General features: G+C 45.1%; 1 protein-coding gene across 11 annotated transcripts in view; it reads left to right on the forward strand.

Annotated features, from left to right (window-relative positions):
- Window positions 1-17,877, forward strand: part of EXOC6B (exocyst complex component 6B) — a 400,399-nt gene that overhangs the window by 95,290 nt on the left and 287,232 nt on the right. For 10 of the 11 annotated variants that reach the window (XM_084855222.1, XM_084855227.1, XM_084855223.1 and 7 more), the window contains exons 3-6: window positions 2,253-2,300; window positions 3,537-3,627; window positions 3,745-3,790; window positions 7,804-8,008. In XM_084855222.1, the coding sequence (XP_084711348.1) occupies window positions 2,253-2,300; window positions 3,537-3,627; window positions 3,745-3,790; window positions 7,804-8,008 (390 nt within the window). Of the gene's footprint in view, window positions 1-2,252; window positions 2,301-3,536; window positions 3,628-3,744; window positions 3,791-7,803; window positions 8,009-10,968; window positions 11,032-17,877 lie in introns of those variants that run through there. The other variant, XM_084855230.1, reaches the window with a different exon arrangement.

The following is a 17,877-nucleotide window of genomic DNA, read 5'->3' on the forward strand; positions in this document are numbered from 1 at the left end:
ATGCCTCTGAATACCAGTTGCTGGGAAGCATGAGTGGGAGGATGCTATTGCGCTCATGTCCTCCTTGTGGTCCTCTATAGGCAGCTGGTTGACCATCATGGAAATGGAATGCTGAACTAGGTAGGTCTTTTGTCTGATCCAGCACGGTTTTTCTTATGTCCTTAGAAGCGGAGGAAGCTATGCATCTACCTTGAGCTGGGTGGCTGTATGCACTGGCCCTCAGAGGTGCAATGTCTCATGTGTGCAGACATTGCAAGGAGAATTGCAAAGATGAGGCAGCTCTGTGGGGTTTATATCTCTCTTTGTAACCATAGCTGATTATTGTTCGGCCCTCCTTTGAAGTGGTTTTCTGGCTTCTGCCTTGGATGCTGGTAGCCACTGTATACAAAACTTTATTGCAATACTGAGCACAAGTACAGCTCTCCTTCAGTGTCCCTGGAAATGCTGCTTTAGGCCAGGTGAAGGTCTGCACCAGTGGGATTGTTGCTAAATAACTCAGGCTGCCCAAAAAATGGATACATGAGAGGATGTTCTGGACTTCCTGAAAAGTCTTGTTTCATTGCTGGGAGTCTGGAAAGCATCTGAAGACTGTTAGCCTACTCCAAGGGCAGGTGTGCTTTTTGTCTGTTTGTTTCAACTTTCACTGCAATCTCACTTCTCAAAGCTCCAGGCTGTGAGAAGCAGCAAGCCTGTAGGGCAGGTTTCCCAAGAGGGTTTACCTGCAGGTCCAGAAAAGAGGCTTCGTTCCAGTCCAGCTGCTCTCATTACGCTCCTGTTCTGCTGTTCTTGCATCTTTCCCCACTTGTGTGTGTGAAGCCAACATCTCTGTAAAACCTGTACTCTTTTATCTCAGGTTGGGACTCCTGAACTCTCATCCTGTTATAGTGGTGGCAAGATGTGATTTAGATGGATCTTTTAAAACAAATTAACACCTCTTTGAGTTGCACAGGAAGAAGGTTTCTGGGTCATTACAGCTTGCTACCTTTTTATTGGGTCCCCTTGGTAGGCAAGGCATCTCTCATTCAATTGGCCTCTGTGCTTATCTGGCCAAAATGCAGCTATGTTGCTAACGAAATAGTTGTTTTGCTTCTGTAGCCTTATTTATCCTTGGATGCCTCCCTATGAGAGGTCCTGTAATGCATGGGTCTGTTACATGGCTTTCCAAAGAAAAATGAGTACTCTGAACTTCTTTGAGGTTGATGGAAAGAAAATAAAATGGATGATTGAGATGGTGGCAGTCCAGTTTGGGGATAGACAGATCTGAGGAAAATAGGGGAGGGTACAGGGCTACACAGATAAGCAAAATGCTGCCGAAAATTTGGGTGGGTCTTAGATTTGTGTGGTCCTGTTCCCTCCCCTTTTCCTTTGGATACCAGCTCTGCAGTCATGTATTGTATTGTAAACAGCTGAAAAACTCCTGTCCATGTAGTATCTAACTCCCATGTGTGTATGTAGATGCAGAAATAATCAGAGAAACTCAACTTTCCCCTTGCGCCTTCAGGCCATGTGAGTAATTAGTGGTGTTTCTGCCTCTGTCTACTGCTGAATTGTAAACCCTTTTGGGGTTGGCAGGATGAGAGCTTCCAACTGTTTCCTTTAGTCTTTGTTTCAGTGCTGTCTCTAGCTGGCAGCTTCAAGCCGTAGTCCCACATCTGCTCGCACAGTTGCAGCTTCTGGGTCATTGGGCTTTTCCTGTGGAAGTTGCATGTTTCATCAGTACATGTGCATCAGATTTCCACTTTATACCAGCATGTAGGTGCAGGCTCACATAGGCCTATGCATATTGGTCGTATGTATGTATTTATAGTACTTATATCCCTCTTAATATAATAGTCCCTGAACAACCAATAAGGCCTTCTCGGAAGATCTCAGGTAGGATGCAACAGTGTGTTTGACCTTGATGTTGCCTTGTAGGTATTCTATGGTGTATTGTGAGACTTGGAGAGCATCTAAGGCACTCTTCTCTGACCTTGATGTTCAGCACAAAGAGGTGCCAAAAATCATAATGAAACACCATACTACTGCTGTTCTTGTTAACCATCTCTCTTTACACTTCCTGAAACCCTCAATGACATTTCAGCTGTACTCTATTTTTTTTCCTGCATGTAGGATGAGTTTTCATAGAAAAATTGCATGTGGGCTGGTTAGGCCATGGTGTGTCTCCTGGCTCATACAATGTTGGGTAAGCCAGCCAGGGGGCAAGCCTGCCCACTGTGTGCTAATCAGAAAATGGCGTGGTTTTCTTTTCACAGAATCAAGTGACAGATACCAACAGAAAATTGCAGATGGAAAGCAAAAAAGTAAGCCTTGAGTTCTCTTTCTGAAAAAGCATTCCATGTTGGCTTTGGACATGGGCTTGGTTTTGATACCAGGTGTGTTGGGGCAGGGAAACCATCTCTCCCCCCCCACCCCGCCCCGGTGAAAGGGAAGAGTCAGCATACTGTGACATGCTTGCCTCCTGGCATCCCCCTGTGGTGAAACTGCTTCTTTTGAATGTGTGTTCTACGCCTACTTGGTGAGATTTGTATTGCTCCCAGGCCAGAAGAGTGGTCAACATCCAACTTCTAGGCTGTGGACTGTGGGAGATATCAGCATGAGTAAGCTGCACTGTGGAAGAATTACAGTGGAAAGTTATCATGCAATGTGTAGCAGGAAAAAAAGTTTGACATGGAACTCCATAGCCCTGCTCCTCATTATCTCTCTGCACTTGTGTCTGATGCCTCCCTGCTCATGACCTTTACTTCTCCATCTCCACCACTTCTGTTGACTGAAAGCCCTCTGTTCCTTCAGAAGACTCCGCTCTTCCTCCCTTGCTGCCCCATATGCTTGGAGCTCCCTCCCAGAACCCCTGCATGATGCCCTCGTCCTCCTCCAACCCCACCTTTTCCAAGAAGCCTTTGGCCCACCCCCTTGTTCCCATGCCCTAGTGCAGGGACAGGTAACCTACAACAGGCAAGACTACAACTCCCATCATCCCTGGCCATTGGCCATGCCTGGAGGGCCTACTCCAGCTGAGCCCGTAAGCAATATGGGTAACTGAAACAGTGGCACATTCTTTCCCCTGCCTCCCCTTCCATCCCTTCCTGCCTGTTGAATTTTAGATTGTAAACGCCTTAGGGCAGGGACCTGTCCTTTTGTACTCTGCAAAGTGTCACCTTAATTGATGGTGCTACATAAATAAATAAAAATAGTTGCTGTGGGTGGGAAATGGTTTAGGACAGTTGTGTGAATCCATCTGAATGGGTTGCATTTTAGCAGGACTGTCCCATGAGAAATCAGCCTGATTCTAGGTACAGGGACCTGGAATGGTACTTCAGCCATGCTTGTTAACAGTAGGTACGGTCCACATAAGCCAGTAAAACACTGGCCCATCTAAGTCCAGATCCCTCAGTCCTCTCTGGCTGAATGGACACAACAGGTTCAACATCCCCTCCTGCCTGCAGCCTTTGAGCTGTGTTCTTGGGGCTTAGCTGCAAACCTGGTGAAAATAGCTCAGCATGTGCTGCTAGTGGTGAACAGGTTTCTTTCTATTGCAGTTGGTGGGAGCCATGGAAGAGCTGAAGCAGTGTCGGCTGCAACAGCAGAACATTTCTGCTGCAGTGGATAAGCTCACGCAGTGCCTTCCTGGTGAGAGACTTGTAACGGAACAAAAAACTGTGCATCTGGATGGTTCTTGATATGACACTGTGATCCAAAATTTCCTCCCTTATTGACTTCTGTATCTTTGTGTCTCTTCTGCTCTAGTTCTGGAGATGGATAGCAAATTAAGAGAGCAAATGAAATCTAAAAGGTAAGGCCATGAATGTGTGACAGATTCAGAACTGATTTGGAGGTCTTAGTTTAACTAAGGCACATGCAGAAACCTCCTAGGAATGGAGTAGCCAGTGCCATTTTTGAGTCTGAGGTAGAAAATCCAAATGCTCCCTCCCTTCTTCTATAAGGTGGGGCACCGTCCACTGGGAAAGTCCCCTGAGCAAGCCCCACTCATCTGAACGGGAGTGCACATGTCCCATTCACTTCACTGGGATGTTCACCTGCACGAGCCCCACTGGGATTGTCCTCCGTGGGTCGGAACTTGCCTTTCTATTTCTGCTGCCCCGCCTTGCTTTTCCCAGTGGGAGGGCTGCTTCTGGCAAACACCATAGCCCTTGGCCTTTCCCTGTTAAGTCAGGTAAAAGGACAAACTGGAACAGCTGCTGCTTCTCCTGCTCCAGGTTCCCTCAGGCAAAGGGGACAGATCAAACCGTTGTTGTGGTTCTTTTTCACCATATTCTATGTATAATAACACCCATTACTCTTTTTTGCATAAATCACCCAAGGAATGAGTTTTTCTCCATGTTTCAGGCAGACAAGAGAAAGAAATAGATTCCATGACCAGGGGTGGGGTGGCCAGGGGAGGAGAAGCGTTTAAATAATGAGCAGCTTTGTAAAGCCTTTTAAGGCTGAACACCTTCATTGGTTACTTTTTAATGTTGATTAAAAGAGTTACATTCTACCTTTTGATCCAGTGAATCCCAAACCAGGGATAAGGGATGGGTGGATTTACTGGCACTTTGCAAGCACTATATGATTTCGTGATGGGTTTTTCCCTTGAACTGGTCCAGTAGAGAAGGGGACACCCCCCACCCCCGTTTCCCTCCTGCTGTCTTGTGACAATGATTCCTAGAACATGCACATCTGAGACACTTTTGATGTGATGCCACTTTAAAAATGTCCCATACAAATGTAGTTCCATAAAATCATTACACCAGAAGCTTCACCACACAGACCAGTTTTCTTTTGGTTTTTGTAAAATTGTATTTGTTTTTCCTGCCATCCCTGTTTGCCATTTTACATTCTAGTTTTAACTGTTTTGTGTGTTCTTGGTATTCCTCCTATTGATGTAAGCCGCCCTGTGTTTCTTTTGAGACAGAAAGTGCACAATATCCATTACCTAAATAAATTGGATGTCAGTGAAGCAGCTCCAGTCTCCTCACACCTGTGAAGCAAGTTGCATGGGAAATATCCCGCCCCCACACCCCCCGGCTACTTTCCCAGTGGGGTCAGTTTGGCTGGAGAAACTTTCAGCCTGATATAATGCTGATTTGTTTGGCTGAGAATGGAGCCCCTTTTGTCCTAGGGTCTGCCCACTCATCCAACACCTAGTAGGGTGGAATAGCTTTTAACATTTGTCTGTGAGATTTAAGAGGCTTCCCTGCAGACATCCCTTTTTTTCTCATTCTGCACTTGGCAGCCTTTGGGCAGTGGGAGCTCCCAGGGAGTTGGCTTTCCCTTACTAAGCTTAATCCACTGCTTCCAGAGGAGTATCCCTGTTAGTTGCTGCAGCAAAAACAGAGTCTTCAAGTTGCTACAACACTCTTGTCTTTTGAATCATCTCTGTGTCCCAGGGGCCCTTTGTAGTAAAAGATGGCACTGTATAGAGTTGGCATGCAGGCTCCTTCCCTGAGTGGAGGTGAGGTGCCAGAGCTGTGGAGAGGTTGAGGAGGGCACCAGTGGAAGGCTTGGCATGCAGATGGCATGCCAGGGATGGTGGGGGTGGCTGGGGGTATGTCTGAGTCCCTGTAATCTCACCAGTTTTAGATCTCTGTCAACAGAAGGAACATTTGCTGCCCTGACAGGCCATCGGGGTGGAGGGTGGGGTGTGTGGTGATGAACGTAGACATACTCCACAGGTCCTTCTAGTAAGACTTCAAATAGCAGTGTCTCAACATGACGCTGGCCTTGCATGTGTCTGTTCCCCTGGCCTAATGTCTGGCTACTCATGTAACCTTTCTCTCCAGAGGGGGTTGCATTTTATTGGAAATAGCTTTACATAAACCTCGTGCTAACACAAACAGAGCCTTGTGCTCGGGATGGCCTCTATGGTGTTCAGTTAAAACAACTTCCCCTTCTCCCATTTGCACATTATGCAAACCCTGTTTGGAGAGGACATTGAGTAAGTTTTCTCTCTCTGTGTGGATGTGTTTTTAAACCAGCATGCTCACTTTCTGACTAGACACATTTTTAGTGATAGGGGGTGTCCTGACCAAATACCTTTGGCATGTGCTACATTCTTGCCTAATCCTTCTCTCAAGACCCACATAACTCCCCTTATTTCACCCTTGAGGTTGGAAAGACTTATCGGTCAGGAGCAAAATCTGTTTTGTTGCCTGGTAAATAAATGCAGATATTTTTCAGGCCCTCAGAAGCTTACAGCTCCATCTCCCAGTACAGATGGTGTGCGCAAATTGTTGGGGCTTGCAAGCAAGGAATTGTTGCCTGCCATGGCAGGACTGCTGTTTGCTGAAGAGTTCTCTTCAGAAAAGAACGGGAGATGCCTGAGTTCATAAATGGTCCTGGATAATGCTCCTGTAGGAAGTGAAGAGTGCATGGGAAATATTTCTTTTGCGTCGACAAGCATGCGGAAGCAGCAGCAGGCACCAAGATGGGAATGGGAGGATGGAGCTGGGGATGCTGGGAATACCATTGAGCATTTCTTCCTGGACGATGTCTGTGTCTGTGAGAAGATTCCCCCACTCCCCCCAATCCTTTATGTAGCTACATGACAACATGTTGACCCGGTTTAAGCCACAGTAAGCTGCAGCACGATTTTTGAATATTCAAGCCACAGTTTGTCGTGTAGTGCAAACCTGGGGGCCATGGGTTATGCGATGGTTAAACAATTCTCGTGTAACCCATGGCTTGTTTTAGGGTCATGCAAGGATTGTTCAGCCCTCTCACAACCCCCATTGCCTGGGTTCGGATAACATGACAAGCCATGGCTTGAATATTCAAAGTGGCTGCCACTGTGTGCCGCTGCCCACAGTGGCTTATTTGATTGTGCAGACTGGCTCTCTGAGTTGTGGTGACTACTTGCCAGATTGTACAGCAAAAGTGTTGTTGGTCAACCTCGTTGGATGGGGGCTTATAACATAGTCTGCATGTGTGACATTGCTGTTTTGATGTACATAGGAATAGCGAGGGGGGGTATCTTCCCAATGCCAGACACTGAGTCAGACACTCCCCCCCCCCAGTTAATCTAGCCCACTATTGCTGACACTGACTGGCAGCAGCTTTCCAGAGTTTTAGGTGGGCATTTTTCCTTGCCCTACCTGGAGATGCCAGGGATTGAATCTGGGACCTTCTGCATGCAAAGGATGCACAAGAAATATTGGATTGTGTCCCTTGGCTGCATTTGGTGAAACAGATTGTATACATTTCTTTGCCCATCTATCATATCCTTCACATTGGCTTAAGATGTGTTGGCTAGAATCATTGGCTTGCTTGCCACTTTGTTCATGTTTTGTGCCTCCCTGAATCCTTCAGTGGAATCCCCTTTTCTTGCATTCAGCACCCTCCCCTCATTTTTGAAGAGGCTGTCAGTGCCTCTGTTCCTTCTCTTTTACCTCCCAGCTTTTCTTTCTCTCTATACTCTTGTTCCAACCCTTTGCCCTTGTGACCTAGTGCTGACTGTGAGGCAGCTGCATTCCCTAATTGTGTGTAGCACTGGCTTGGTTCTCCTGGCAGGTGACCCCAGAGAAAGGTGTGTGGGTGTGGACCCTCCTGCAGTGGCATCGTAGTGTGGGATATAACAGGAGTTTGCATTTCAAGGAGGAACCACCATCTCCTACACAGACTATCCAGTAGGGGGATAGGCACGAGTGGCAGGCTTGGATCCTCCCTTCCAAATCTCAGTTGAAGGAGGAAAGCAGCTTGATGGGGTCCTGGTAGTATTTCTTACCTTAGAGGTGAAAAGTAATGCCAGCTGACCATCCTCTGAAGAGTTGTGGCTGGTCTGAGTGACCTTGCCTGCTTCTCTTCCAGACACTATCCTGCACTGAAGACCTTGGAGCACCTTGAACACACGTACTTACCTCAAGTGAGCCATTATCGCTTCTGCAAGGTCATGGTGGACAACATTCCGAAACTGCGCAAGGAGATCAAGGAAGTTTCCATGTCTGACCTCAAAGATTTTCTGGAGAGCATCCGCAAGCACTCAGACAAGATCGGTGAGACGGCAATGAAACAGGTGAGGAGCTGAGCTATAAAGACAAGGCAGGTGCCATATCGAGCTGTGTCACCTTCCTTCCCTCCTCAGGTACACTTGTGGCTTGTAGCTGGCCAGGGATGCCACATTTTGAGCCCCTTGTTGCGGGAGGCCCCTTCTCGTCCTTATAAGGCCTCTGATTGCCGGTTTGTATCCGGATGCATTTCCCCGCAACATATCATCAAGAACCTATCATCAAAGAAGGTGATGTTTGTTACATCATCCAGAGAGTCCATTTTAACATTGTAAAAGGCAATTGGGATATTCTGCTCTGTGTGTTTGGAAATGTGGCAGTGCTGTTGCAGCAGCTACCTGGTTCCATAAGTTCAGAGCAAGCTCCATACTTGGATGGCTTTCATTTCTGTGTCCTGTCACAATTTCAGTTTAATGTCTTTGTAAGGACAATCTAGTTAATTGTTCAAACGGGGCCTGAATTTGATGCCATCGAACCTTTCCAGTGCCTTTGCTGAAGTTAGGTGTGAAATGCTCGCAAGAAAGTTGCCCACATGAAATTTTGCCTTTGATTGTGGACGGAAGCATATGGAGTGAGGAGGAGCAGCTTTCTCTCTCTTGAGCGGTGAGGGAGAAGAGAGGAAGGGCCTGGCTGCTGCCAGAGCACCAGCTATGGGGCAGGAGGGAGTCTTGGTGGGAGAGACCATTGTATAGGCGATGCCTGCATGAGTGGTGGAAGACAGCTTGCCAGCCAGACTGGGAGCTGCACCGTGGCAAGGATGCGAGCAGCAGCAGGCAGCAAGATGGATATGGAAGGATGGAGCTGGAGGTGCTTAGAATGCCGTGGTATGGTTCTCACTAGACTCTGTGTCTGTGAGGGGATCTTCCCCCACATCCTTCATGTGGCTGCATGGCCACACTCTGAACCGTGGTGGCTACTTGCCAGACTGTGCAGTGAAAGTGTTATTGGCCAGCCGCCTTTGATTGGTGTGAGTGTGGATGATATGTGGTTGTAATGCGCATAGTCAAATAAATGATCCTGCTCTTTTCATGCACACAGTAATAGCAAGGGGTGTGTCTTGCCAATCCCAGTCCTCTCTGAACAAATTCATGGGAACACCGGAAGCTGCCTTATACTGAGTTGGTCCCTTGGTCCATCTAGCCCAGTATTGTTAACATTGACTGTCAGCAGCAGCTCTCCAGGTTTTCAGGCAGGAATTTTCCTAGCCCTACCTCGAGATGCTGGGGATTGAACCTGGGACCTTCCTCATGTAGAACAGGGGCTCTACCACTGAGCTATGCCCCTTGCCCATACATAGTTTGCTCCATTATGCAATAATAAAAGAAGTGCTCTCCGGACACTCCATTGACAGAGAAAGCCATTCTGGTGGGTTGCTCTGTCAAAAACAGACCATGGTGGTCCTCTCAAGTCCATCAAAGGCAATAAACTGTTGTAGGTACTAAAAATCTAGAAAGTGCCTTTTGTCCCTTGATATTTAAATTGGCCTTATTAAAATGATCCAGGTTTACCTGATGTAAGCAGTTAGATGCCTGATTGTTTATGGAAATATTTAATGTCTGGCCACGAAAGCAACCATGTTTCTGGAAAAGTCACTCTGTGTGCTTATGGAAAGTACTAATAGTTTTCACTTGTCTTTTGGTGCCCGGCTGGCGGGGAATGCCTCTCCCCATAAAGGTGGCCCATCTCTAGCTAAAGCTGTTTACCAGTAATTGAGAAGGAAGAGGATACCAGGCTTTTGTTACTTTAGTGCTGCTTGTTTCTTCCAGTGGCTTTTTCCATCACTACAGCTAAAGGCCCATTGCTCGTGGGCATCTTTCCTGTCTTAGGGATGACCAAAGCAAAGACGTTTTGAATTCATGCTCTCTTTGCTTAGTGCTGGAGAAGCACATCAGGAGCTGCACTGGGCCATTCATTAATTCATTCATTTAGATTATTTGTTAGCCACTCTTAAGCCACCAATCTTCAATAGGCAGTCTCAAAGTCAACACACTGGAGTAATCTAAATGAATTGTTACTACCAGTGCATGGATATCTCTCCCCTCTGTGGTTTCTCCCAAAATTTCTCCCAACTTGCTTTCTCCAAGAGGGTCTGTTCCCTCTGCATTTCAATCGACCCACTGCCCTCCTCCTCCTCCTCCTTCCTTGTGCCCTCCATACCTTATATTTTGTTGTTGGGTGGTCATTTGCCTTGGGCTATGTACGGAATTAATTGGAGAGGCTAGTTTTGAACATAAGAAGAGCCATGCTGAATCAGACCAAGGGTCCATCTAGTCCAACATTCTGTTCTCACAGTGGCCAACCAGCTGCCCACGGGAAACCCACAAGCAGGCCATAAGCACAACAGCACCCTCCTGCCCATGCTCCCCAGCAACTAGTGTACATAGTCTCACTGCCTCTGATACTGGAGGTAGCTTAGAGGCATCAGGACTAGTAGCCATTGATAGCCTTCACCTCCGAGAATTTGTCTAACCCCCTTTTAAAGCTATCCAAATTGGTGGCCATCGCTACGTCTTGTGGAAGCGAATTCCAACTGTGCGCCATATGAAGGAGTACTTCCTCTTATCTGTCTGGAATCTCCCACCAATCAGCTTCATGGGATGACCCTGGGTTCTAGTATTATAAGAGAAAGAGAAAAATGTCCCCTATCAACATTCTCCACACCATGCATAATTTTGTAGACCTCTATCATGTCTCTTCTTACCCTCCCTTTTTCCAAGCTAAACAATCCTAGCTGTTATAACTGTTCCTCATAGGGGAGTTCCTCCAGCCCCTTGATCATTTTAGTTGTCCTTTTCTGCTCTTTTTCCAGCTCTACAATATTTTTTTTTAAGGTGTGGTGACCAGAACTGTAGACAGTAGTCTAAGTAGTCATACCATAGATCTATATGAGGGCAATATGACATTGGTAATTTTATTCTCAGTTCCTTTCCTAATTATGCCTAACGTGGAGTTTTCCTTTTTTTACAGCAGCTGCACACTGGGTTGACATCTTCATTGAGCTGTCCAACACAACCCCAAGATCTCTTTCCTGGTCAGTCACCGGTAGCTCAAATCCTATCAGGCTATACTTGAAGTTGGGATTTTTTGCCCCAACTTGCATCACTTTACACTTGCTTACGTTGAACCACATTTGCTATTTAGATGCCCATTCTCCCAGGTTGGAGAGATCCTTTTGGAGCTCTTCACAATCCCTTTTTGTTTTAACCACTCTAAATAATTTTGTGTCATCCGCAAACTTGGCCACTTCACTGCTCACTCCTAATTCCAGATAATTTATGAACAGGTCGAAAAGCATTGGTCCCAATACAGATCCCTGCAGGGCCCCATTATTCACATTCCTCAATTGGGGGAATGTACCATTTATTCCTCCTCTCTGCTTTCTGTTCTTTAACCAGTTACTGATCCATAAGAGGACCTGTCCTCTTATTCCATGACTGCTAGGTGTTTTCAGGAGTCTTTTGTGAGGGACTTTGTCAAAAGCCTTTTGGAACTCCAAGTAAACAATGTCTACATGTTTATTGACACTCTCAAAGAACTGTAAAGGGTTAGTGAGACAAGACTTACCTTTACGGAAGCCATGTTGATTCTTTTTCAGCAGAGTTTGTCCTTCTATATGCTTACTAATTTTATCTTTAATAATACTTTCAACCAATTTACCCGGAACAGACGTTAAGCTAACCAGCTTGTAATTTCCTGGATCCCCCCCCTTGACCCCTTTTTAAAAATTGCTGTTACATTGGCCATCTTCCAGTCCTCTGGTATAGAGGCTGATCTTAGGGACTTGTTGCATATTTTGGTTAGACAGCAATTTCACATTTGAGTTCTTTGAGAACTCTAGGATGGATACCACCTGGGCCTGGTGATTTATTTACTTTCAATTTGTTGATAAGGTTGAGAACTTCATCTTCTGTCACCACTGTTTGCCTCGGTTCCTCAGATTCCCTTTCTGAAAGCATCAGTTCATGCACAGGTTCCTGTCCTATATTTTCTGCAGTGAAGACTGATGAAAAGAATTAATTCAGCTTCTCTGCAATCTCCTTGTCCTCTTTTAGTCCTCCATTAACCCCACTGCCATCCAGCAGTCCAGCTGCCTCCCTAGCTGGTTTTCTGCTTCTGATATATTTAAGGAATACTTTATTGTTGGCTTTGAGGTTCTTAGCGATATGCTCCTCAAAATGCTTTTTTTTGCATTGCATCAACTTTGTGCATTGCATTTGTCTGCTTGCATCAACTTTGTGCAAGCTTGTGCTCCCTTTTGTTTTCCTCACTTGGGCAAGACTTCCATTTTGGAAGCCCCCACTCTGTGGAACTCCCTCCCTAGGGAACTCTGCCATGCCCCCTCTTTAATGAGCTTCCGTCGTGCATTAAAAACGTGGTTGTTCAAGCAGGCATTTGGGGTGGGTTAGGGTATTTTAGAAAATGTTTTTATTGTAGAATGTTATTGTTTTAAATTGTTTTATTGTGTGCTGTACATCGCCCAGAGTGGCTGGGTGACCAGCCAGATGGGCGATTAATAAATTTAATAATAATAATAATAATAATAATAATAATTTTCTGAAGGAAGTCTTCTAAGTCAGGGGTGGGGAACTGGCAGCCCATGATGTCTTTCCAATCAGCCCATGCCCCCCTGCCTGGCCCCCATGCCCTGCCACAGTTAGGCTTCTAAAAAGCCTCCCACTAGAGTCAATGGGAGGCCTTTTTCAAGCCTAATGGGGGTGGAGGTATCTTCTTGAGTGGCTTTGGCCCTGACCTCTCCTGCCATGTGTCCCCTGGAAGTGCTGCCACAGGGGAATGCAGCACTTAGGGTGAAAAAGTCCCCACCCCCCTCACTGTAGGTGCAGTATGCTATGCTCCAGTTTGTAGAAGGAGTTCATGCTCAAGGCAACAGGATAAATAATTGGGTGACCTGCTCTCTGTCACACTTCAGCAACTCCTTTAAACCCACAGATTCTGGATAGCTCTGTTGCTATTCTAACACTTTGCCATCCACAGAGGAATCCCTTTGAAGAATACTTGTGAGAATCTTTCTGTGAAATGAGGAATCTATGTAAATGTTACAGGAAATATCTACAAATAGGAGAAGCAGGCTCTGCCTTTTCCTGTTTAAGGATCTGCCCTGCAAAATCAACATGGATTTTGCATGTAGATCTAACAGTTCTTGCTTGTATTACTTTACAGATCTTAATCTTTTTAGCTCCTCTTTGTGCCAGTTCTGGCAAGAAGGATGTATTGTTAATGCATGTTTGTGAGAAGCAGTGGCTGTAAACTTGGCAATTGTGGGTAGAAAATTGGCAATGTTGAATTAAGATCAGTCAGTCTGCGATAAAAAAAGTTACGATGTAGGGGATGAAAAGCAGGTGGCATGGTTTCATTAGCCAAATCTGAGTCAGCTCAGAGGTACCTGCTACTTTTGATGTCCAAACTTGTAAATACTCTGCTTGGTTTCTTTACCGCAGATGCCCATCACTGGGGCTGTGAAGGTTTGAGGGCTACAGAAGCAGAGGGGAAAAAAAGGTCAGGCTTAGAGGCCTGGAGTTTTCTGTTGGGAGGAGGAACCTGAGAGGAGTAGTTTCATTTCTCCATTTAAGTGTCAGTTTCATTTCTCCACTTAAGTTTCATTTCTTCAAGTTTGAAGCAGTAGTTTCGGTTTTGAGGGAGGAGGGTAAAGAGAGCGAGGGAGCCAGTAAGAGCAGAGACATCCAGAGCCTGAAGTAAGAGCAGAGTCTGAAGAGTGAGCAGGAAGAAGCAGCCTAGAAAAGTCTAAGGACAGCTAGGGTAAAGGAACTTGCAGTTTGCAACTTCTGTTTTCTTTTAATGCCTTTTGTATCACTCAGCTCTGTTGCATAAATACCTTTAGTTGTGATTTGCTAGCTTTAAATTTACCAGTAAACTGTTGTGGGGTGACTGACACTCTAGACACAGAGTTTAACCACATCTACAGCCCAAACCCCACATTACTAGGAAGGGGAAGTTTAAAAGAAGGAAGGTGGGACTCTTAAGGAGGCAAGAGATCCTTAAGGAGTTACTCAGGAGATCCAGGTCATAAGTGGAACCTTGACTGGGGCACACTGGGGTGGAAGGAGAGTGGTAGTGGACTGAACAATTCCTGTCTGCATGTATTTACAGTCCCACATCTTTCCTGCTCAACGAAGAATGATACCTTCCTCATTCTTTACTTGGAATGATACCAAAAAAGGATTAGGGCATTTCCCAGTGCAAGGTCACTTGGTCCTGCCCTTCTTCCTGAGATGGAACTACTTATATTAACTGCTCCTTGTGGCCTGCATTGAGAGTCTCTCTTCTTAAAGTCTCTAAAGCTTGATGAATACCACAGTCAATCCAATGAGCCATCCACTAACAATACCTTAGCCTTGTCTGGATTGAAGTTGACGTTAGTTACCTTGTCCAGTTTTTTACTGGCTTCAGTCACCTTAATAAATTAATTAATTTGTAATAATACTTTTGTTGTTGTTCAGTCGTTCAGTTGTGTCCGACTCTTCGTGACCCCATGGACCATAGCACGCCAGGCCTTCCTGTCCTGCGCTCTCTCCCAGAGTGTGCTCAAATTCATATTTACATACTGCTTAATATAAAAAACCTCTTGTGGTTCACATATAAATATTAAAAACTGCATTAAATACACTATTAAAACAATTTCAAACTACAGTAACTATATAGAAATGATACAAGGAACAGTAAGATATCATAGCATATGATTAATTGCAATTATTTACAAGCCAGAGAAAGCCTTGGTGAACAAGTGCATTTTCAGGAGGTGTTTGAAACTTAGAACATTTTGTGCCTCCCAAACTGCATGGGGGAGGGTTTTCCAGAGGGTAGGTGTCACCACTGAGAAGACCCGCCTTCAAGATATTACATGACAACATTCTGTTGGTCCTGGAACAACCAGTAAGGCCTCCTCTGAAGATCTCAGATGGTTGTCTGGTTTGGTGACGGTGTTCTACTTTAGCTCTTCCACTATCTCACATGACTTATGAAAAAGAGATAGGTGAGTGTTATTAGCATGTTGTAGACAGTTCAGTCTAGATCAACAAAGTCTCCCATCAGTTTCATGTAGATGTTAAATCGCATGGAAGATAAATTTGAGTCATTGGCACCTATAGCACAGTTTCAATGAGCAGAGCAGAATTCCCCCAGCAGGAATCAGAGAGGCAGGAACAGATCTATAGAAGTGCAGTGCTCCCAGCGCATACATCCTGTCCAGAAGCATACCACAGTTGATATTATATAAAGCTGTTCAGTTATGCTTTTTTGTATCTTTCCTTTTCATCTGGTCTCCTCTTACTCGCTGATAAGTGTACCTAAAGAGCCTTGCTGTGTTGCTCGTTATTGGAGCTTTTGCCTGTACTTATTTCTGTTGGTTCTTGTATGGGCTGTTGTGGATTCACACTTTGTCTCCAAATTTAGCTCTGCCCATTCTGCTTGGAACATTTTTCTATCTCAGGCTAGCTTCCAGTTGACAGGGCAGAAGGGGTTCTTGGAGAAGGTCTGTTCAGTTGCCTGCTGTAGCACAGCTCAGGGGGACCCTTGTCCTCCAGTTATCACTATGTCAATGAGTGTTGAACTGTCTTGAGCTAAACATTTATTGTGCAAAGATGAGATCATTGACAATATCAGGTTGAATCTCTGCAAGCCTTTGGCTGTCTTCTTCTATGGCTGAATGCTGCTAAGCTAGCTTTGCTTGGCTCTTTGCTGATCAGTGGAATGTGCTGTTGCTTTTAAGGGAAATTGCTGAAGCATTTGGTCCCATTTTCCAGTTCTGCCTGTGAGTCAATATATTGCGTCGTTCCACTGTGTGAACGTAAGCTCGGGAATGTGGCAGGTTGAACCATTGCAAGCGCAGGTAGGCTTGATGGCTTAACTGAATAGATTCAGTGTTTATACTCACTGCTAGCGACCCAGGACCACTTTTGGCCAAGAGTCCAAAAGATATTTGGCTTTAGTGGTCTTTTGTATATCAGAAAGGAATAGTGTATTGCTGAAAATTTGCTGAGTCAGAACAAAAATACTTGAGAGTGATATTGCATAGGCACTCCCCATGAATTTGGATAAAATGGCAAAAATATTATGTCCAGTTGAAATTCAGTGGGAGGTAAAGTTTTCCTGTCCAGTGTTGGAACTTCCTAGGCTCTTTAGATGAGCAGGAGCTAACCTGCTTTGTCTGTTCTTGATGGAGCTGAAGAGAAGAACAGCTCCTCCTTTTACATGAGATTATGGCTTACGTTGGCCATGCAACAGTTGGTAAATCTCTTTTTTGAATTGTTACATTGTTTCCTAAAAATAGCTTCTGGCATCTATAAACAGCAATTGGCAGATGCTGGCTGTTGTGGTAGAGAATGCTTCGTGCATTTCAGTTTGTACCACATCATTCTAGATTTCTGCAAAAAGACCAAGGCAGCCGATATTGGTTAATATGAGTCTTGATGCGAGTTGAAAGTTGTTTTGTGGTGGTCCTGATGCTACGTAGTGCATCATTTTTAGACAGCCTTCTGTGGTATTGAGCATGCATTGGTTCTCCCTTCTAAAAAGGAAGCTGTTTGTAGTATCTGTGTGTGTTTGTGGGATAAATTGTGCTTAAAACTATTGGAAAATTTTCCTTTGCCCCATTAAAAAAAAAGAGTTGCTTTCTTCATTGGAAAAGAAAAAAAAGTCCATAAGGGCTTCTAAATAAATACACATTGAAACAGAAAGTTCATTCTGGAAGCACAGATGCCATGTTTATGGTTAGACACATCTCTCCTAGGGTTGCGCTTGGGGAAACCCAGCTGTGCCAGATGGCAGCTGAAGCCAGTTGTGCACGGTGCTGATTGGTTGGTGGCAATGATGTCATGATCCCAACTCCTCTAGTTGCTTCTCAATTTCCAGAGCAGTTTTATAACCACTTAAAATGTCTGTGTTTTAAAAATAAGGTGCTGACTGAATCTTAATTGAGTAAAGATATAGTTTTTAAAAAGGCAGAGCCCACCTGAAATGGGGGGAGGGAGGAGATTGACAACTTATGACACTGTTGAAATTGCTGGTAAGTGTGTTTGTCTTTTACGAAGTGATGGTGACGTGATGCCAGGTCCACCCCATGGGAAGAGAAAACATGGCAACTGCTTTTCTTATTTACTTTTGGATGCCCTAAGAAAAATACTATTTGTTACATCTAACACTTTGAGGATCCCCCCGTATTATTCCTAAGTCTATGGCGCTTGGGCACATGACACAAACTGAGTGTCCTGAACTTGCCTTGTGCTCTGATCTCCTGACCTTTTGGGGGGGTTCTTAAATGTGGCTTGGGAGAAGGTTGTTGGGAATGGATTACGTCTCTTTAACCCTTGATGATATCTGGTATGTATCTTTATTATATAGTGTTAACATCTGAGGTATGTCAGGCATGTGGAAGGGGTTACTCTGAACATACATCTCCAGGACCAGAGGCCAAGAAGAACCACTTCAGAAGTCCTTATTGGGTAAAGTTAGTCACGACAGTCCAAAGTGTCCACTCTGCCTCTTCAGGCAGGCAAATGGAAGAGTGTGCTCTCTCTCTCTCAAAGGGGCCAGCGGTCAAGGTTGCTTACATTTTGGAATTAATTGTTTACTCATTTCCTTTATGATGAGGGGCATGATCTGCTGGGAGAGTGTCCGGCTTAAGCCCCGTGGAAATGAATGAGATCTGTACAAAAGCTGTACTATGCTCTTGTGCATACATTATTTAAGAACACAACAGTTGCCATGCTGGATCAGACCAAAGGCCTATCTAGTCCAGCATTCTGTTTCTGCAGTGGCAAACCAGGTGCCTGTGAGAAGCTGCCAACCAATCTACATAATCCATCACTGCGCCTTGTGGACCAGAAGGTACAACAGAGATCTC

The sequence above is a fragment of the Heloderma suspectum genome, chromosome 5 (genome assembly GCF_057233095.1).
Source record: "Heloderma suspectum isolate Gila_16-S chromosome 5, 16-S_ref, whole genome shotgun sequence".
Lineage (NCBI taxonomy): Eukaryota > Metazoa > Chordata > Lepidosauria > Squamata > Helodermatidae > Heloderma > Heloderma suspectum.